Source organism: Hippopotamus amphibius, chromosome 10 (genome assembly GCF_030028045.1).
Source record: "Hippopotamus amphibius kiboko isolate mHipAmp2 chromosome 10, mHipAmp2.hap2, whole genome shotgun sequence".
NCBI classification, from domain to species: Eukaryota; Metazoa; Chordata; class Mammalia; order Artiodactyla; family Hippopotamidae; genus Hippopotamus; species Hippopotamus amphibius.
The window spans coordinates 71,609,062-71,632,140 of record NC_080195.1 but is presented as its reverse complement, the minus strand read 5'-3'; the positions used below and the strand labels follow the sequence as shown (position 1 = coordinate 71,632,140).

The 23,079-nt window shown below is 34.3% G+C and overlaps 2 protein-coding genes across 2 annotated transcripts in view; one reads left to right on the top strand and one right to left on the bottom strand.

Annotated features, from left to right (window-relative positions):
• GABRR3 (gamma-aminobutyric acid type A receptor subunit rho3) overlaps nucleotides 1-23,079 on the bottom strand; it is a 725,962-nt gene that overhangs the window by 514,665 nt on the left and 188,218 nt on the right. The window lies entirely within an intron of this gene.
• Nucleotides 11,868-12,794, top strand: LOC130830386 (olfactory receptor 5K1-like). Its single transcript, XM_057697593.1, has one exon. It carries the CDS (start codon nucleotides 11,868-11,870, stop codon nucleotides 12,792-12,794), a length of 927 nt encoding a protein of 308 aa, XP_057553576.1.

Below are 23,079 nucleotides of genomic sequence, written 5' to 3'. Positions count from 1 at the left end.
AGGACCATAAAAGAAAAGATAATAACAGGCAAATATCCCTGATGAACATAAACTCTCAAAATATAGTAGCAAAAATATAGCAGCAAAAATCCTCAAAACATAGTAGCAAATTGAATTCAATAGTATATTATAATGATCATACACAGTTAACAAGTGGGATTTATCTCAAGGATGCAAATATAGTTCAACATCCACAAATTAATCAATGAGATAAACCACATTTTTAAAAAAAGATAAAATTCAAATAACCATCTCAATGAATGCAGAAAAACATTTAACAAAATTCAACATCCATTTATGATAAAAACTCTTTAAAAAGTGGGTATAGGGGGAATACACCTCATCATAATAAAGTTCATGACAAGCCCACAGCTAACATGATACTGAACAGTAAACAGCTGAAATATATTTCTCTGAATCAGGATCAAGACAAGGATGCCCATGCTTGCCTAGCCAGGGCAATTAGATAAGAAAAAGAAATAAAGTCATCCAAATCTGAAAGGCAGTAGTAAAATGTCATTATTTGCAGATAAAATGATATTATATATAGAAAACCTAAAAGATTCCACCCAAAACCTGTTAGAAGTAATAAAACAATTCAGTAAAGCTGACAATATAAAATCAATATACAAAATTCAGTTGCATTTCTACACACTAAAACAAATACTTAAAAAGAGAAATTATGAAAAATATCTCATTTACATTTGCATCAAATAGAATAAAACACATAGGAGGTGTATTTTAAATAATAAAAGCAAGGAAGTGAAAGAACTGCAAACTGGAAACTATAAGAAATTGATTAAAAAAATTAAAGAAAGACACAAATAAATGGGAAAATGCTCCAGGCTCATGGAATGGAAGAATTAATACTGTAAAAAATTCCATAATATCCAAAGCAATCTATAGATTTAATGCAATCCCTATGAAAATTCCAATGTCATTTTTCACAGAAATAATCAAATAATCCTAAAATGGGAGTGAAACCACAAAAGACACCAAGTACCCTAAGCAATCTTGAGAAAAAACAAAGGTGGACGCACCATGCTTCCTGATTACAAACTATAATACAAAGATATAGTAATCCAAAAATATGGTAATGGCTTAAAAATAAGACACAAAGATCAATAGAACCGACTAGAGAGTACAGAAACAAACCCATGCACAGATGATCAATTAATTTAAAACAAGAAGCAAAAAATACATAATGGTGAAACAATAATATCTTCAAAAACTGGTCTTGGGAATGTTCTAATTTCATTCTTTTATATGCAGCTGTCCAGTATTCCCTGCATCACTTATTGAAGAGACTGTCTTTTCTCCATTGTATACTCTTGCTTCCCTTGTCATGGATTAAGTGATCATAGCTGTGTGAGTTTATTTCTGGGCTTTTTATCCTGTTCCATTGAGCTATATGTCTGTTTTTGTGACAGTACCATAATGTTTTGATGACTGCAGCTTTGTACTATAGTCTGAAGTCAGGGAGCCTGACTCCTGCTCTCTTTTTCTATCTCAAGATTGCTTTGGCTATTTGGATATTTTGTGTTTTCAAACAAATCTTAATTTTTTTTTGTTCTACTTCTGTGAAAAATGCCATTAGTAATTTGATAGGGATTGTACTGAATCTGTAGATTGCCTTGGGTAGTGTATTCATTTTGACAATATTGATTCTTCCAATCCAAGAACACAGTATATCTTTTTGTCTGTTTCTGCTGTCTTCAGTTTCTTTCATCAACATCTTATAGTTTTTGAAGTACGGGTCTTTTGCCTTCTTAGGTAGGTTTATTCCTAGGTATTTTATTTTTGATGCAATGGTAAATGGGATTGTTTCCTTAATTTCTCTTTCTAATCTTTCATTGTTAGTATACAGATACTCAACAGATTTCTGTGTATTAATTTTTTATCCTGCAAATCTACCAAATTCATTGATGAGCTCTAGTAGTTTTCTATGTATAGTATCATGTCACCTGCAAGAATGAAATTGGAACATTCTCTAACACCATGCACATAAATAAACTAAAAATTGATTGAAGACCTAAATGTAAAACTGGATACTAGAAACTCCTACAGGAAAACATAGGCAGAGCACTCTTTGACATAAATCACAGCAATCTTTTTGGATCTGTCTCCTACAGAAGTAGAAATAAAAACAAAAATAAACAAATGGGACCAAAGTAATCGTAAAAGCTTTTGCACAACAAGGAAAACCACAGACAAAACAAAAAGACAACCTACAGAATTGGAGAAAATATTTGCAAACAATGCAACCAACAAGGCATTAAACTCCAAAATACACAAACAGCTCATACATCTCAATACCAAAAAAACAAACAACCCAATCAAAAAATGGGCAGTCCTAAATACACATTTCTCCAAAGAAGACATATAGATGGCAAACAGGCACATGAAAAAATGCTCAACGTCACTAATTATTAGAGAAATGGAAATCAAAAATACGAGGTATCACCTCACTGTGGTCAGGATGGACAACATCAAAAAGCCTATAAATATTAAATGCTGGAGAGGGTGTGGAGAAATAGGAACGCACCTATGCTGTTGGTGGGAATGTAAATTGGTCCAGCCACTGTGGAGAACAGTACGGAAGTTCCTTTAAGAACTCAGAATAGAGCTACTGTATGATCCAGCAAGACCACTGCTAGGCATATCATATATCCAGAGAAAACCATGGTTCAAAAGGATACATGCACCCCAGTGTTCATTGCAGCACTATTTACAATAGCCAAGACATGGAAGTAACCTAAAGATCTATTGAAAGATGAATAGATAAAGAAGATGTGGTATATATATACAATCGAATATTTCTCAGCCATAAAAAAGAATGAAAGAATGCCATTTGCAGCAACATGGATGGACCTGCAGATTATCATACCAAGTGAAGTAAGTCAGACAAAGAAAGACAAATATCATACGATATTTCTTATGGGTGGAATAAAAAAAATGATACAACTGCACGTATTTACAAAACAGAAACAGACTCACAGAAACAGAAAACAAATTTATGGTTGCCAAAGGAGAAAGGTTGGTGGGAGGGATAAATTGGGAGTTTGGGATTGACATATATACACTACTATATTTAAAACAGATAACCAACAAGGACCTACCGTATAGCACAAGGAACTCTGCTCAATATTCTGTAATTACCTAAATGGGAAGAGAATTTGAGAATAGATATACGTATTTGTATAACTGAATCATTTTGCTGTGCACCGGAAACTAATACAACACTATAAATCAACTATACTCCAAAACAAAATAAAAATTTATAAATAAATAAGTAAATAAACATTTATATAAACTTCCAAATTCAGTTATCTTCACCTAAGGACATTTCCAGAGAAGGATTTGAATGACAGCTGTCACCTCATAGCACCCTTAAAGCTGGAGAAATAAGGTAGAATATGGACCATGAATCACAGATCCATTACAAGCCATGTCTTATACTACTCAGAGTTACTTGTTACTTATAAGTTCTGCGGCAGCACCCACCAGGAGGTAGAGTTTTCTCTCTTCCTGAAGAATTTTACAAGATGCAGGTTAATCAACACCTGTAGTTCCTGCTGTTACAGCTAGTCTCAAAGACACATTAATATTCACCTCATACCCCTGCTTGATTCATTTCACTTCCACTAGTCCAGATGACTAACATGATGGAAAAATCAAGCAGATCTCTGGAGATCTGAGCCTGGGGTGCCTGAACCATTTCGGTACAGGGCTGTAGCATTTGTCTATTTACTGTCAAATTTGAGCAAGAGAGTATGCAGATGCCTATGAATCATGTGAATGCCAAACATATTTTTTCCTTCTCCCACTGTATCACAACAGCTCTACCCTGATAAACTGAGTCAATTACCCCAAGAAGCCTTGTGATCCTTTCCTTTCCTGGTGGACTCTTCTAACAAGGAACTCAAAGGGACTGGGCAGCAGCTGAAGATTTACATATAATGGGCCTCTTCATGCATTCCCTGTTGAGAGCAATTCCATTCTGAGAACCAAGACATATATACCCATATAATTCAGGAATATAGGGACATAGAGTCTAAATTCCCCAAGAAGGTCACTTGGAGAGTGCCTGGATCCAGGTATTCAATTTACTGAGGACATGGCAACATTTAATGGTCATTGATATTTGGGGGATACTGCACTCTGGAAGATACAGTTATGACACCTTAAGTATATTTTAATAAGGCTATTTCATACATCAGTTATTAAGCCAGTAATTTCTGGGTGAATGTAATAGAATAGAACAAAACCAAAATGGTTGGGTGGCAGCTATAGCTTTACATATAACGGGATTCTTGCTGCATTCCCTGATAAAAATATCTCTACTCTGAGATCCAGGACATATAAACCATATAACTCAGAGATGTGGGGACATAAGGCCCAAATTCCTCAAGAGAGCCATAGGGGAGTTCCTAGACCCACGTATTCAATTTATTGAGGACATGGCAACATAAAATGATCACTGAGTTTTGGTGGATATTGAACCACAGAGGATGCAGTCCTGACACATCAATTATATTTTTGTAAGGCCATTTCATTCATCAATTATTAAGCCAGTAATGTCCAGATAAATGAAATAGGAAAGCAACAATGACCAGTCAGAGCCCAATACCACACCATCTTTACTGCAAACTAGATTTCTTGGTCCAATTCAATGTTATGCATCACCCATCAGCCTCAGATAGCAGCGCTTCCTGAGGCCTTGCAGATCGGAAAGAGAACCCATACCTTGATTATACTGATTCCAGTAAAATTGATTTCTTCCCACTTTAAAGTGGAAAAGGTTCACAGTAGCAAACTTCCACCAACTGGCTGGCTGATCTCCTTGAAGGATGTTGCCACACTGGGGGCTCCACATTTGTCTCTGTTTTGGGCAAGTTGAACACTTAGCAGAAACAGTTGCTAGATCAGCCTGGAAAAGTTGGAGCCTATGCTATTAGGCACGTGCATGCCTCCATTCCAGCCATATAGCCACTTTTCATGTGTCCATGATCCAGCATTAAGGTGGCAGATGGACAAAGCAGGAAGACCTCAACTCACTGAGTCATTCTTTCTATTTGGTTGTTTAGTAGCTCTTTCATGGTGGAGGCTCTCTGGTGGACATATACATGAAATAGGAGAATCTCCACATTTCGAATCCACTCCAGTAGATCCATTCATATGTCTCTTCTTTAGATTTCTTAGTCCCTGACCTTCTCATCTTTCTTCCTGCAGGACATTGACCAATATCCAAATCACTCACCTCTACTCTGAATCTGTATACTCTTAACTTGGACCATTTCTCTTTCTATACAATGGAAATGGATGATCATTCCACTGCTGTAAGGGAGCATTTCCCCTTATATCAATAATGGCTTTCAAAGTCACCCTGGGTGGAGCTATATTTCAGCAGCAATTGGCTTGTATCAATACACCAAGCTTACAGTCCAAGAACCAACTTGGTCTTCCGAGGCCAGATGTGTGAGCTGAGGGCAAGATATCACTGCAATGGTGAGAGATGACAAGGAGCTCTATGCCATGTACTTGAGTGGCTTATTGTATTCTCTGGCCTTGTTCATGACAGATCCTTAAATGTGCCATCTTCATCTTCTAATGAATTGCTCCTGGGCTCACTTAACCTTATACTTTTTAGTCTGATAAATTCCAGCTCAGGTTGTCAGTTCTGGCCTCTTGGTCACTTGACATTCCAAAGTCAGGAGTGCTTTCTCTACCAAGGTTCATAGCACACTAGGGAGTTATTTTTTGAGTAGTTTATTATTCTCTGCTCCAGAAAACAAGACCTTGCCCCAACACCATAATAAATTCTCCTATTAGAGTTTTCCATTAACTTTCCACTCACTCAACATCCTCTTCCCACTTGAGATATCTCTAATACCATTGGTCTGCTAAGTCATTGGGCCCAAATATCAGGACTCTTTACCCCACGGCTTGGACCTGCTGAAGAGCCCTTTCCTGTCTTGGTCCCAATGGAAACCTGCATTCTTCTCCATTTGGGCAGATGTGTCTGTGTGTAGGATCTTTTCCACTAGTCAGATGTTTTAAAATTTGGGGCAATAAAATCAAACAAGTACTTGAATTGCTAAGATTTTAATAATATACCATATATCATTACATTTCTTTTTCTGAATATGAGATTATGATTTTAATTGAGAATAGTGTTAGTAGGAGTAACTGTTTTTAGAGTATTAATACAAAAAACAAAACTTTTAATACCATTTCTTTAATTAAGTCTTATTCCTTTTATTTTCTATTTTCATATTCTATACTACACATAATATTTTAGCATAGTGGTACACTTACCAGTTCATAGATTAAAGAACATAGATAATATGTTCTACATGTTTAGAACATACTCCCCACGAATTTACTGATATGAATATACACCAAAAATAGCTTGGAATTCTCTCCTAGTGAAGCCACCAAAAGATGGAACAAAGTGGAGATACATAATTTGGTTAGACAATCTGCAGGAAACTCTAGAATTAAAGAGAAAGGTCAAGTATAGAACCAACGGGAACACAAGCATTATTAAAAGCAAAAAGAGAAAAACAATGCAGCATAAAAGACAGAGATGAAAGAGTCAGGAAGACAGAAGCAGTGAGTGTTATCACAGAACCAGAGAAGACTTTCAAAAGTACCAAACACCACAGCTTGGTTAGAAAGATAATTAGATGTTCTTTGGAGTTGGTTGGGACCTTATAGAGAAGGAGGGTTCAGTAAATTGGAGGGGGCAGAAAAAATAAATGAGAAGGAACTAAACAGAACAATTTCCAATCTATTTCCCTGTTCCCTTTATAATACCTGTTAGCATCTCCTATATCATGTATGAGTAAGCCTCAGCCACCCTAGTTTACTACCTATATTTTAATTAGGTCTTGCTCTTTCAAACTTCTGGGATTTTATCCTTTGCTTCCATTAGGCTTCTTATTTTTCTCATGTGCATCATTTATTATAACCCTACTTGTCCTGAAAAGTTCATCTGAAATGGCACTTCCAATGAGGAATCTTTCTTTTATCTTCTGGGTCTCCATTCAGTTCCTTCACCATGTTTTTATATACCATATTTACACTTTTTAATATCATAGCCTGAAGTGCCTTCTAGTTAACAATGCAAGTGTCTTTCTTCCCACTAGATTACAAGTTTCTTGTCAGGAGCCATTTCTAAAACCTAAGTACTTTTTATCCTGTGTTCATTCCACCCACCATTTCTTCCAATACCCTTAATATTGGAAGTACTTGACTAAAGTTAAACAGAACTGAAATTTTAAATATAAGTGCAGTGTATATTGAAGATCTAGCTCAGTTTGTTGTCAGGGGCACGAAATACATAAGACATGATTGGTACCTTATGGATATTTAGCCAATACTTTTATAATCAATACATAAGAAGTCACAAATTACAAAATGGCAAATGCAGTATAATAGCGGGTAGTTACCAGGTATATCAGGAAAAGGAAAATCAATATAATTTAAAGGACCAGGAATGTCCTCATGGAGATCAATTTAAAATCAAGAATAAGTAGATTGGGATGAAAAGAGACGATGAACAAGGCTTTTAGCTGAAGGAAACTTTATGAGTAAATTATTGAAGCAGGCGCACACAAGAACAGTGACAGGATAAATATGACCAAGTTACCTCACATCCTGAGGTAAGAAGAAGAAATCAAGATCATATGTAAGAAACAGGGGTTCCCTGGTAGCACAGTGGTTAAAAATCCGCCTGCCAATGCAGGGGACACAGGATCAATCCCTGGGCTAGGAAGATCCCACATGCTGTGGAGCAACTAAGCCCGTGTGCCACAAGTACTGAGCCTGCGCTCTAAGCCTGTGAGCCACAACTAATAAGCCCACGCTCCACAACTACTGAAGCCCACGTGCCTAGAGCCCATGCTCTGCAACGAGAAGCCGCTGCAATGAGAAGCCTGCGAACCGCAACAAAGAGTAGCCACCCCCGCCACTACAGAAAGCCTGCCCACAACAACAAAGACCCAACGCAGCCAATAAAAATAAATTTATTTAAAAAATCATATGTAAGATACAGACAGTGAACCACCTAGAACACCAAAGTTTTTTTTTAAAAGTGGATTTGTTTGAAATGAATGAAAGACCATTTCAAATTCTTGAGCAGGGAAGTATAATTTTTTTCCTTCATCTGACAAATATTTGTTGATTACTACAAATTGCCACATGTTATCAAGGTGTTATAAATACAGGAATGAACATAACAGAGAACCTTTACCATTTAGTTCTATATACTAACGGTGGGGGAGCTACTGACTGACTACAAATGTACTAACAAATAAAAATAGTGTATTGAAGAGTGATTTGTGGAATGAAGTGGAAAAAAAAACAGGGTAAGAAAGATAAAGGCAGTTGGGTAAAACTGAAAAGTAAAGACAACCATCTAGGTAATTCATTCATGGGACTAAATAATAATATCAGAGTTTCCAATGATATTTTGCAAAACATCAGGACAAATCAACTCGCAGATGACCTGGTGATAAACCTACCACACCTAGTCTCCTCTCAAAATTCTAATCACCTTTGATAAACCATATTAACTCCTCCAATTAAAAAAAAAGGTCAAGCCAACATGAGATTCTTTCCTGCTCATATTGCATTTATGCAGAATAATTACAGAATTTTAAAATGAGGTCAGTTACATAATAACCAGCGGGTGATGATCAAATGACCTTAGTGACCTTAGTGAAGGTAATTTTCTTTAACTTCATTATCTCACAGGTCATCCTGTTGTGTGTTGGCAACTGAATTCCCACACGGAAATATACCAATGTCACCACAGGGAAATCCTTTAGGATTTGATGGAAAATTTTAACTTTTCATCATAAGGAACATAACTATTGACTCTGACCTATTTGTATTCACCAATATTTTCATTCTTTTAATCCCAAATGTCTTAATAGACCAAGGTTTATATTCTGAAATTCTATGAGATCTAACACCATAAAGCAAACACAAGGTGTTACAAAATTTTCGCAGTGAAATCTAGGTAAGTGTAGTATTCTATTTTATTTTTAACATTAGCATCCATTAATATTTATTTATCTAAAGTATTTTGTTTTTATTAGGTTTCTATTACTAAGTTATCTTTCTACCTCTTCCCAAAACTGAAGACTATGGAAAAACTAGAATGAGATTCAAAGTGCAGAGCACTCTGACCTTTCCTTATTATAAATTAGAACTTTAAAAAATGCACAGGTAAGGACCAAAGCAACTTGTTAAATAATTCGCAAACTTGCATTGAATGCTTTTCCTAGCTTAGCTGAATACTTCAGTGGCTAATATTTAACATTTTAAAACAAACAAATAAATAAAATTTTGAGCCAGAGTCTTTATTTTAATATTTGATTATAAAAAAATAAACCCATTTTCAGCATAGAATTCATATAATTAGACACATCAGTCAATATCCCTAGTGGATCACTAAATAATTTTAGAAGATAGCCATTTAAAGGAAATAAAAATCTCTTAAAAACTGTATTAAGATTTAAAGAACTTTCTCTTTTTCTAAATGTTATTAAACTAAAGTGTAAAGGTATGCTTATTTTTATTTATTAGCTTTGAATCTACTGTGATATACTTCAAAAACTCTTACACAAATTCTTAGAAACAGAAAAATAGTATATGAGTCAACTCAGATAAAAGAAGCTGAATTTTTTATTTTATATATATATATATAGCTGAAATATATTTGACATATAACATTGTGTAAGTTTAAGGTTTATAACATCTTGATTTAAAACAATAGAAAATGGTAATATGATTAAAATTGCAGCAATTGTTAGGACTCTATAATATCATATAATTGTCAGTTCTTTTTTGTGGTGGCAATAATTGAGATCTAGTCTCTCAGCAGTTTTGATGATTATAGTAAAATATTGTTTATATTCACTATAGTGTGCTCTAGATCTTCAGGGCTTATTTATCTATTAGTTGCAAGTTTTTACCTACAAAGAATGTCCCTCCTATTTCCTCACCCCAGAGCCCCTGGTAACCACTATTTTCTTTCTATCTTTATGAGTTTGGCTTTTTTTTAGATGCACATGTAAGTTATATCTTACAGTTTTTGTCTTTCTCTGACTTTTCTCACTTAGTATAATATCCCTAAGGTCAATCCATGTTGTTGCAAATGGAAGGATATCCTTCTTTCTCATGGCTAAATGTCCATACACTTTTATCCATTCACCTTTGATAGACACATAAGTGTTTCTATATTTTGCTTACTGTAAATAATGCTGTTATAAATACAGGAGTGCATATATCCTTTTGATAATTTGTTTTCATTTCCTTTCAGTACATATATAGAAGTGAAATTGTGAGATCACATACTAGTTCTATTTTTAATTATTTGAGGAAACTCCATGTTGGCATCCATAGTGGCTGAACCAATTTACATTCCCACCAACAGAGTTCTCTCCACATTCTCTATTCTCCACAGTCTAGGCAACACTTGTTATCACGTCTTCTTCATGACAGGCATTCTGACATGTGTGAGGTAATATCTCATGGTTTTGATTTGCATTTCCCTAATGATTAGTGATGTTGAACATATTTTCATGTGTCTGTTGGCCATTTGGATGTCTTTTGTAAAAATATCTTCTCTGTTCCTCTGCCCATTTTTTAATTTGAATGCTTGTACTTTTATTATTGAGTTGTATGAGTTTTCACACATTTTGGATATTAACCTTCATTTTTTAAATGATGAGTTTTGAATAATTCTCCTTGTAGAATCTTCTTCAAAATTAACAGACTCAGTTTACACAAGAGGTCACTAAGGATCACTGGAAGGACCACGAAAGAAGTCATTAAGGATCACTGGTAGGACCCTGAAAATAAGTTCACCCACCCAAGTCACTGGGTTGGAAGTAGGACTAGAATCAATACTGCTCTTTCCCCATTGCACTGTACAGTTGTTATAAGAAGTATAAGTTACAGTTAACCTCAAAATATCTACTATACAATAAGTAAATTGTATGTGCATATATGAAAAATGCAATGTAGATTAGACATAAGTCATCATAGATTGTGTTGAGTATAAAAGACATGTTGGAGAGTCTAGAAAGTGGAAATTAGTGTGATCAGAGGCATTTAATTAACTTTATTAAGTAGCATTATATATAAACTATGCTTTAGATAAAGGAGAAAAGGAGGTAGATATCTGGGCAACAGGAACAATGGCATGGACCGAGTCAGTGTTTATGGAAATGGGTATGCTACTGGGCAAAGGGATAAAGAGGTAATAATCAATGCATATTTTATATCTTAGCTTTCTGAGTTCACTTTCTTTAAAACTGAACAGTACTCTCATTAATCCTTAGTAATCTTCAAACAATTCTTAAGATATAAATTAAACACATCTATTCTATGCTACTGTAAAATATTTACTCCACTGGGAGAGTATATGAAAACTTTTGCTTAATGAAAAAGTTTTTATATACAGAAAAAGTTAATTTAAATTCATTTTAAGGATCTTTAATATAAAAATTAAAACAAAATTTGTGGGCATAGTGAAGCAAATATACTTAGATTTATACACTATACTTGCATAAATTCACAAAGACAAACCTTCTCCTCTGTCAGCATCCCCCTGTAGTTATCAAAATAGTCATGTGAATTTTGAGTTTCACAGTTGAGGTCATAGAAGCTGAAAGATTTGGGGAACAAATGTCCTGTAGAAGTTTGTGTGCTTGTATAACAAGACAGTCAGAGAAGTTTAAAGAAGAAGCTTGCTCCTTGCTCTAAAAAGAAGATTTTAACAGGAAAGTTATATACATTCTAAATTAGGATCTCATATCTCCATAATTCCTATCAGAACAGGCAAGGTAGAGATGACTGAGGATAACCACTCCTTGACAACAGAATTTATCCTGATAGGATTTACAGATCACCCACAGCTGAAGACCCTTCTGTTCCTGGTGTTCCTTACCATCTATCTGATCACCATGGTGGGGAATCTTGGCCTGGTAGCACTGATAGTTACAGAGCATCGTCTTCACACACCAATGTACATTTTTCTGGGTAACCTTGCTCTGATGGATTCCTGTTGTTCCTGTGCCATTACCCCTAAGATGCTAGAGAACTTCTTTTCTAAAGACAGAATGATTTCCCTCTATGAATGCATGGCACAATTTTATTTTCTCTGCCTAGCTGAAACTGCAGACTGCTTTCTCCTGGCAGCAATGGCCTATGATCGCTATGTGGCCATCTGCAACCCACTGCAGTACCACACCATGATGTCAAAGAAATTCTGCATTCACATGATCACAGGGGCCTACATAGCTGGAAACCTGCATTCCATAATTCACATAGGGTTTCTGTTTAGGTTAACTTTCTGTGGGTCTCATCAAATCAACCACTTTTTTTGTGATGTTCTCCCATTATACAGACTCTCCTGTGTGGACCCTTATATCAATGAACTGATGATATTTATCTTTTCGGGGTCAGTTCAAATATTCTCTATTACCATAGTAATAATCTCTTACCTTTTCATTCTTTTCACAATTTTCAAGATGAAATCCAAAGAAGGAAAAGGCAAAGCCTTATCTACTTGTGCATCCCACTTTCTCTCTGTCTCAATATTCTACGGTTCTCTTCTTTTCATGTACATTCGACCAAATTCAGTTAATGAAGAAGATAAAGATATACCCCTCGCCATTTTTTATACTCTGGTTATTCCTTTATTAAATCCATTCATTTATAGTCTAAGAAATAAGGAAGTAATAAATGTTATGAAAAAAGTTATGACGATGTCATAACATTCTGAGACATATATCATCTTATATGGACAACTGATTTTAATTTGATAAAACTTTATTTTCAAAATCAAAGAATACTGAAAAAGTGGAAAGTAGCCACTTTGTATAAAATATTAAATTACTAAAACAGAATAGTATATGAATCAAATAAACAAGTTTAGAGAGGAGAGATTCTGCTAAAATGTATTCCAAAATCTAAGCTACTAGGTTCCCCATCAGGGGTGAACTAAATAATTACTTTTGAGGTCACAAATTGTGTCAGGATTTACTTGGTTACAATAGTAACTATTTATTTCAGAGTATAATGAGTTACAATTTTCAACAAATCCAATGCTAGGAACAGAAGTAACTATTGATACATATGAAGGTCTCCTCTTTTTTAATACTGTTGGCAATATTCTGAAAACCCAAGGCATTATCTTACAAACTCCCCCACATTCCACGTTCTCAAATATCAATCCCATCTTAAGCAACAGTGCCTGACAGAAGTAAATTTTATGTTCAAATTTGAATCTCAATTTTGAGTTTGTTCAAGAGATTGTGCCCGACTATGAATTCAAGCAGAGCATGCATTCTCTAACCAGGAACATTTTTCCTCTTTAATGTTAGTCAATTTTCTCTCAAGTTCTCTAAAATAGAGTATCTGAATCCATTAGTGATTTATCAATCTGTAGTTGAAAATAATGCTATTTATACTGATATCTGTATGAATTTTACATTTTCATGTAGTTTGGTTGTCCATCACATATGATAATGTAATTCATGAACAGAGTTATTTTTTAAAAGAGGTTTTTTTCTCTCTGATATTATTACTTGCCTTGCTTGTATTGGGAATACCACTAACCTGGATTGATTCCAATGTAAAGTATTGATATGTGCATAGCATTAACAAAAAGCTGATGGTGCTGTTCAAGAATAAATGAGGCAGAAAATAGCAAAAATTTAAATATTTAAACAAAAATATTTAAATATTGATCCTCACATGGGCAAATGTGAAAGAAAGAAAAAATTCACTGAGAACCAACTATCTGCTAGGCACTAAGCTACATATTTCATATATACAACCTATGAAATAGTTACACATGACTTTTCATGTTTTTCCTCAGTAAAAGTCTCATACTTTGAAATATTGTGGAATTTGCCCAAGTTTATCCAGGTTATTGGACTGAGCTAGAATTTGAATCAATGCTGTCTTCTCCTACGTGCTTGGGAATTCAGAAAGTAGAGATCCTTGTAGCATGCTACTTAAGTAGTATCAGAAGTAACTGTGCCTTAAAAAATGGGGAAATTTTCAATATTTGCAGAAAAACAGAGTCAATGTTTATGGAAATAAGTGTGGCACTGGGAATGGGGATGAGGGAGCTGAACAATGGGACAGAATCAGAAAGCCTACAAAACTACTGGTAAGAGTTGGTAAATATGAGAAAAAAGGTGGAAGCAGATCAGGTTACTGAGAATCTTAAATCCACCCTAAGGAATCTGAATCTATCTTAGAGGCATCAGACACTGAAGTCTTCCTGGAGCAGAATAATATGATTGTACATTTTAGAAACCTGATCATACAACTGACTGGAAAAAGACCTGAAGCAAGATTAACTTCAGTAATTCATAGATAAGGAGAACTGAAACTGGAGAATACTCCAAAAGGAGAGAATACTCTACACAGTAAATTATATCTGTTAGAGAACAGAATGAAAGCCTATCTTCTTCCTGTATCACACATGTCATAATTGATTTCATATTACCAATACTTAATAAGAAGCCTGACACATTTGGCCATTCAAAACACATTTTTCTTTCTATATGTTTTTAATATAATTATGTAACTAAAAGTGTAACATGCTTATTATTTTTATTTTTGAATGAATTAATGAATAAATACATTTTAATTTCTTGGTTTCACTTTCTAATATTGTAAATACTGGTAGATATAACTCACATAAACAAAGTTCTTTAGGTTCCTAACATATTTTACAAGCTAAAAGAAATATAGAGACCAAAAATTTTGAGAAGCTCTGAATTAGATGGATGTTGCACATCCTGTATCATCCTCTATTTCAGTGGATTTTTTTAGTTGTTAGACTTGCATGCATTGACTTTTGTTTGCCTTTTCTAAGGGTACCATGATTTTGTTGTGTATTTCTGTAGCACCATCCCCATCCTTAGCAACACTGAATCCCAGAGGTCTATAATGGAAGAATACGTGATTTATTTGGGGCCAATGAGACAAAAGAAGTGATTTTCTGGAAATTTCTGGTAAATATGTATTCTATATTTTAAAAGAGATCCACAAAATAGGCAATGTTTCTCCCTCTGAATGTCACGGCATATAGATATGATATCCGGTACAGTAAATGTCCATTTTGCCATCAAGAAGTAAACCAGCCTAGAGATGAAGTCAAAACAGAAAACGGGTCATAGCTGAAGGAATCACAGAGAAACAGACCCAGAGTCACTAGAATAAACTTTCCCTCTGGTTGTATAATCCAACAGATATTCTTACTGTTTAAGCTTGTTTGGAAAAGATGTTTATTTAAAACAGAAAATAGTAACTGATATATTCATATCTCTTGCCTTATCTCTCATTTTTATATCCTATTTTAAATTAATCCTCAGAGAACAGTATGGAGATTCCTTTAAAAACTAAAAATAGAACTACCATATGACCTAGCAATCCCACTACTGGGCATATACTCTGAGAAAAACATAATTCAAAAAGATACATGTACCACAATGCTCATTGCAGCACGATTTACAGTAGCCAGGACATGGAAGCAACCTAAATGTCGATCAACAGATGCATGAATAAAGAAGATGTGGCACATATATACAATGGAGTATTACTCAGCCATAAAAAGGAATGAAGTTGAGTTATCTGTAGTGAGGTGGATGGACCTAGAGTCTGTCACACAGGGTAAAGTAACTCAGAAAGAGAAAACCAAATACTGTATGCTAACTCATATATATGGAATCCAGAAAAATGGTACTGATGATCCCAGTGACAGGGCAGGAATAAAGATGCAGACACAGAGAACAGACTTGCGGACACGGGAGGATGAGGAGGCTGAGACATAGTGAGAGAGTAGCACTGACATATATATACTACCAAATGTAAAATAGATAGCTAGTGGGAAGTTGCTGCATAGCACAGGGAGTTCAGCTTGGTGCTTTGTGAAAACCTAGAGGGCTAGGATAGGGAGGGTGGGAGGGAGGCTCAAGAGGGAAGGGATATGGAGATATATGTATACATATAGCTTATTCACTTTGCTGTAGAGCAGAAACTAACACACACTGTAAAGCAATTATACTTCAATAAAGATGTATAAAATTTTTTAAATAAATTCTCATACATTCTTTAGCTTACAAATAACTTTTCAGTAGTGTACATTTAACTATTCAGCATATCTATTGTCTTTTACTTTCATTACACTATTTTAATTTCCTTTAACTCCACCTTAAAAACTAAGTCATACTATAAGGAGCACAAAGAAGTCAAAATATTGATAGCATGAGAGAATAACTTTCAAGAAGCTAAGTTAAGGGGTAGAGAAATAGGGAAGAGATTCAAGAAGACGTGGATCAATGACATTTTCCTCTAATTTTATTTTGAAATTTTTCAAATCTACAGAAAAGAGAATTACACAATTACTATGCACAGATTTTTTTAAACACCATTAAACAACTGTTATCATTTTACTACAATTGCCTGTGTCCAAATCATATATATATTTCATATACACATTTCATAGACATATTTCATATATACATATTTTATATATTCATATTTCATATATATATATATTTCATATATATCAAATGATTAATTTCTGTAAAATGTGTAGGGTCTTAGTCTAGGGTTTTTGCATATGGAAATAAATTTGTTCAAGCACATGTTTTGTGAAAAAACCATTTTTTATATATTTATTTATTTATTTATTTTATTGGTTGTATTGGGTCTTCATTGCTGCACGCGGGCTTTTTCTAGTTGCGACGAGCAGGGGCTACTCTCCATTGTGGTGTGCGGGCTTCTCATTGCAGTGGCCTCTTTTGTTGCAGAGCACAGGCTCTAGGCACGTGGGCTTCAGTAGTTGCGGCACATGGATTCAATAGTTGTGGCTCACGGGCTTAGTTGCTCTGCAGCATGTGGTACCTTCCTGGGGCAGGGATCGAACCCATGTCCCCTGCATTGGCAGGCGGGTTCTTACCCACTGCGCCACCTAGAAAGTCTGAAAAAACCATTCTTTATTGAATTACCTTTGCTCCTTTGTCAAAGATCAAATACATTTGTATGGGTCTATTCTAGGTTCTTTATTCTCTTATCTTCACCCCTGTGCCTATTCTTTCAGAATTACCATTTTGTCTTCATTTCTGCAGTCCTCTAGTAAGTCTTGAAATCAAGTAGTTTGAGTCCTCTAACTTTACTCCTCTTCATTATTTGAGTCTTGTGCCTTTTCATATATACTTTAGAATAAGTTTGTCAAATACAAACAGTACTGTTCTGAACACTCATGTAAATTTGTGTTTGCACATATAGTTTCATTTTGCTTGGGTTTATAGCTGGCAGAAGAATTCTTGGATCATATTGTAACTCCATGTTTAGCATTTTTTTAATTTTATTTTTTAATTTAATTTAATTTAATTTTTATTGAAGTATAGTTCATTCATAATGTTATGTTAGTTTGGGGTGTAAAGCACCCAAATATATACATATGTATGTATAAACATAATACATACATACATATGTATGTATTACACATACATTTATATCTATTTTTTTTCAGATTCTTTTCCCTTATAGGTTATTACAAAATATTGAGTAGGATTCCCTGTGCTATACAGTAGGTGCTTGTTGGTTATATATTTTATATATAGTAGTGTGTATATGTTAATCCCAAATTCTAATTATGTTTAGCCTTTCTGTTTTTTTATTTATTATTTTATTTATTGTTTATCTATATCCCTACTCATTTTCCCAATCTTGTATTATTTTGATGTAAACAATTTCATCTATGAATATGTCAGTGTATATCTCTAAAAGATAAGAACCTATTTTTAACATTACCACAATACCACTATCACATCTAAACTATTACCAATAACGCCACCAAATATCCAGCTGGTATTCAAGTTTCCAATTGTCTCATAAATGTCATGAATTCCTTTTTTTCACAGTTTGTTTAAATCTGAATTCAATAGGTTCCTTGATTACAATTAGTTGATTTGTCTTTTAAGTGCTTCCCCTATGTTTCTTTTCCCCTTGTTACTTATTTGTTGAAGAAGTCTGGATTTTATTTTTTATTTTATTTTTTTTAGGATGTTTAATCTTTATTTTTTTTTATTGGAGTATAGTTGCTTTACAATGTTGTGTTAGTTTCTGCTGTACAACAAAGTGAATCAGCCAAACGTATACATATGTTTAGCCTTTTGAAGAACAACTAGACAGCTTTCCAACGTAGCTGTACCGTTTTACATTCCCAACACCCGTGCCTGAGGGTTCCACTTTTGCCACATCTGCAGCAGTACTTGTTATTGTCTGTCTTTTATATTATGGCTGTTATAGTTCATGCAAGGTAGTATCTCGTAGTTTAGGTTGATTTCCCAAGTGACTAATAATGTTGAGCATCTTGTTATGTACTTTGAAGCATATCTTCTTTGGAGAAATGACTATTCAGAATGCTTTGCCTTTTTATAATGGGGTAATTTGTTATTTTATTATTAAGTTGTAAGTGTTCTTTATACTTTCTTGACGTAAGTTCACTGTCAAATTATTGAACCCATCTTATCAAAAAAGAAATCAAATAGATATCAAAAAATACCTCAAAACAAGTGAAAATGGAAATACAACCTGTTATAAAAATTGGAAATACAACCTAATACAAAAATTATGGGATGCAGCACAAGCAGTGCTAAGAGCGAAGCACACAGTGATAAAGGCTACATGAAGAAACATCACAAATAAAAAGACTAACTTTGCATATCAAGGAGACAAAGAAAAAGAATAAAGATCAATGTTACTAGAATTAAGGAAATAAAAATCATAGTGGAAATAAATGAAATAAAGACTAGAAAGACCATAGAAAATATTAGTAAAACTAAGTTTTTAAAAGATAAACAAATCTGACAAACCTTCAGCTAGAATGAGCAAGAAAAAAAGAGACAGGGCTCATATAAATAGAATCATAAATAAAAGAGGGAGACATTACAACTGATACTTTAGAAATACAAAGGATTATAAGAGACTACAAAGAGACTACAAAATTACACACCAACCAATTGGACAATCTAAAAGAAATGGATAAATGTCTAGAAACATACAACCTACAAAGACTGAATCATAAAGAAATAGAAAACCTAAATAGGACAATTGCTAGTAAGGACACTGATTTAGTAACCAAAAACTACCCAAGAAACAAAAATCCAGGACCAGATGGCTATACTGATGAATTCTTTCAAACATTTAAAAAAGAATTAATACCAATCCTTTTCAAACTCTTCCAAAGATACAAGATGAGGGAAAACTTCCAAAATCATTTTACAAGGCCAGCGTTACTCTGATACCAAAACCAGACAAAGACTGCACAAGAAAATGTATAACAGGTCAATATCCCCAATGATCATAGATGCAGAAATCTGCAATAAAATATTAGCAAACTGAATTCAACAATACATTAAAAGGATCATCTACTATGAAGAAATGGAATTTATTCCAAAGATGCAAAGATGGTTAAACATCCACAGATTGATGTGATATACCACATTAACAAAATGAAAGATAAAAATCATATAATAACCTCAATAGATGCATAAAAAATATCTGACAAAATTCAACATTGATTTATAATAAAAACTTTAAACAAAGTGGGTATAGAAGAAATGCACCTCAACATAATAAAGGTCATATAAAATATGACAAGCACACAGCTAAATGATATTGCACAATGAAAATCTGAAAGCTTTTCCTCTGTCATCAGGATCAAGAGAATGATGAACACACTTGTCACTGTTATTGAAGACAGTATTAGAATTCCTAACAACTGGAATTAGAAAAGAAAAAGCAATGAAGACATCCAAATTGAAAGGAAGCAGTGAAAATGTCATTATTTGCAGACAACATGATATTATGTACAGAAAACACTAAAGAACCCACAAAAAAGATGTTGGAAATAATAAGCAAATTCAGTATATTTGCAGGCTACAAAATCAATATGCAAAGATCAGTTGCATTTCTACACACTCTTAACAGACTAGAAGAAAGAAAAATTAAGAAGAAAATCTCATTTACAATTGTATCACACAATACCTAGAATCAAATACCTAGGAATAAATTGAAGCAAGGAGGTGCAAGACCTGTAAACTGGAAACAATAAAAAACTGATGAAAAAAATAAAGACACAAATAAATGGAAAAATGCTCAGGGCTCATGGATCAGAAGAATTAATATTGTTGAAGTGTCCATACGATCCAAAGCAATTTACAGAGTCATGCAATCCTTATCAAAATTCCAATGCCATTTTAAAAAACAAGAGACAAACAATTCTAAAATGTGTACAGCACCAAAAAGGACCCCCAAAATCCAAAGCAATCCTGAGAAGGAACAAAGGTAGATATATCACGCTTCCCAGTTATGAACTATATTCAAATTTACAGTAATCATAAAAGCACAGTAATGACATAAAAGCAGACACAAAGATCAATGAAATAGAAAAGAGAGTCCAGGAAAAAACCCAGGCATGTATGATCAACTAATTTACAGCAAAGGAACCAAAAATTTTAAATGGGGAAGGCATAGTGTCTTTAATAAATGGTGCTGGGAAAACTGGAAAGCAACATGGTAAAGAATGAAAGTGGATCATTAAATTATATCATCCACAAAAATTAACTTAAAATAGGTTAAAGAATCAAACATAAAACCTGAAACCATAAAACTCCTAGGAAAAAACAGGCGATAAGCTCCTGACATCAGACACAATGTTGTTTTTTTGAATTTGACAACAAAAGAAAAATAAACAAGTGGGACTAAATATATAAAACTCCTGCTCAGCAAAGGAAATCATCAACAAAATGAAAAGGCAACCTACCAAATGGGAGAAAATATCAGCAAAGGAAATCATCAACAAAATGAAAAGGCAACCTACCAAATGGGAGAAAATATCAGCAAAGGAAATCATCAACAAAATGAAAAGGCAACTTACCAAATGGGAGAAAATATTTGCAAATCATGTATCTGATAAGTGATGAATATGCAAAATATATAAAGAACTTTTATAAATCAATAGTTAAAAACCAAACAATCTGATTTTTTAAAATGCATACATAAAATAGAAAGGAAGATCAATGAAACAGAATAGAGAATCCAGAGGAAAACCCAAGCACATATGGTCACCTTATCTTTGACAAAGGAGGCAAGAATATACAATGGAAAAAAGCCTCTTCAATAAGTGGTGCTGGGAAAATTGGACAGCAACATGTCAAAGAATGAAATTAGAACACTTCCTAACACCATACACAAAAATAAACTCCAAATGGATGAAAGACCTAAAGGTAAGGCCAGACACCTTAAAACTCCTAGAGGAAAACATAGGCAGAACACTCTATGACATCCATCAAAGCAAGATCCTTTCGGACCCACCTCCTAGAATCATGGAAATAAAATCGAGTAAACAAATGGTACCCAATGAAACTTAAAAGCTTTTGCACAGTGAAAGAAACCATAAACAAGACTGGAAGGCAACCTTCAGAATGGGAGAAAATAGTTGCCAATGAAGCAATGGACAAAGGATTAATCTCCAAAATATACAAGCAGCTCATGCAGCTGAATACCAAAAAAGCAAATAACCCAATCCACAAATGGGCAGAAGTCCTAAATAGACATTTCTCCAAAGAAGACATACAGATGGCCAACAAACACATGAAAAGATGCTCAACATCTCTAATCATTAGAGAAATGCAAATCAAAGCCACAATGAAGTATCACCTCACACCTGTCAGAATGGCCATCATCACAAAATTTGGAAACAACAAATGTTGGAGAAGGTGTGGAGAAAAGGGAACTCTCCTGCACTGTTGGTGGGACTGTAAGTTGGTACAGCCACTATAGAAAACAGTTTGGAGGTTCCTTAAAAAACTAAAAATTGAACTACCATATGGTCCAGTAATCCCACTACTGAGCATATATCCAGAGAAAACCATAATCCAAAAAGAAACATCTACCATAATGTTTATTGCAGCACTATGTACAATAGCCAGAACATGGAAGCAACCTAAATGCCCATCAACAGATGAATGGATAAAGAAGATGTGGCACATATATACAATGGAATATTACTCAGCCATAAAAAGGAATGAAATGGAGCTATATGTAAAGAGGTGGATAGACCTAGAGTCCGTCACACAGAGTGAAGTCAGCCAGAAAGAGAAACACAAATATTGTATGCTAACTCATATATACGGAATCTAAAAAAAAAAAAAATGGTACTGATGATCCCAGTGACAGGGCAAGAATAAGGATGCAGATGCAGAGAATGGACTGGAGTACACGAGGTTGGAGGGGGGCAGGGGGCGAAGGGGAAGCTGGAACGAAGTGAGAGAGTAGCATAGACATATATATACTACCAACTGTAAAATAAATAGCTAGTGGGAAGTTGCTGTATAACAAAAGGAGATCAACTCGATAATGGGTGATACCTTAGAGGGCCAGGAGAGGGAGGGTGGGAGGGAGTCACAGGAGGGAGGGGATAAAAAAAAATGCATACATGACCTTAATAGACATTTTTCCAAGGAAGACACAACAGGTGGCCAATACATGAAATGGTGCTCAACATCACTAATCATCAGGGATATGCAAATGAAAGTAATAAGGAGATATCACCTCAAACCTCTTAGAATGGCTATTATCAAAATGCCAAGAAATAACAAGTACTAATAAGAGGTGAAGAGAAAACACTTATACCATATTGGTGGGAATGTAAACAGGTAGAGTCACTATCAGAAAAGTATGTAGATTACTCAAAAAATAAAAAACTAGAATTACCTTATGATCCAGCAATTCCACTTCTAAGTCAATTGGTTAATTATTTACTTCTTGCATTTGTGTTAAAATTCACAAGACCCCCCCAAATTCAGAAATTCTATAAACATAATTTGTATTTTTTATTTTTCCATGTCTTAATTTCTTTTTACATATCACCTTTAATCAACTGGGATTCTTTTTAGAATGTTGTGAAGTGAGAATTAAAATTTGATTTTTTATGGCTAACCAGTCATTCCAAAAGAATTTATTAACTAA

Bases quoted from the DNA above. Each gene is read 5' to 3' on its own strand.
- LOC130830386 (XM_057697593.1), top strand. From the start codon at position 11,868: ATGACTGAGGATAACCACTCCTTGACAACAGAATTTATCCTGATAGGA.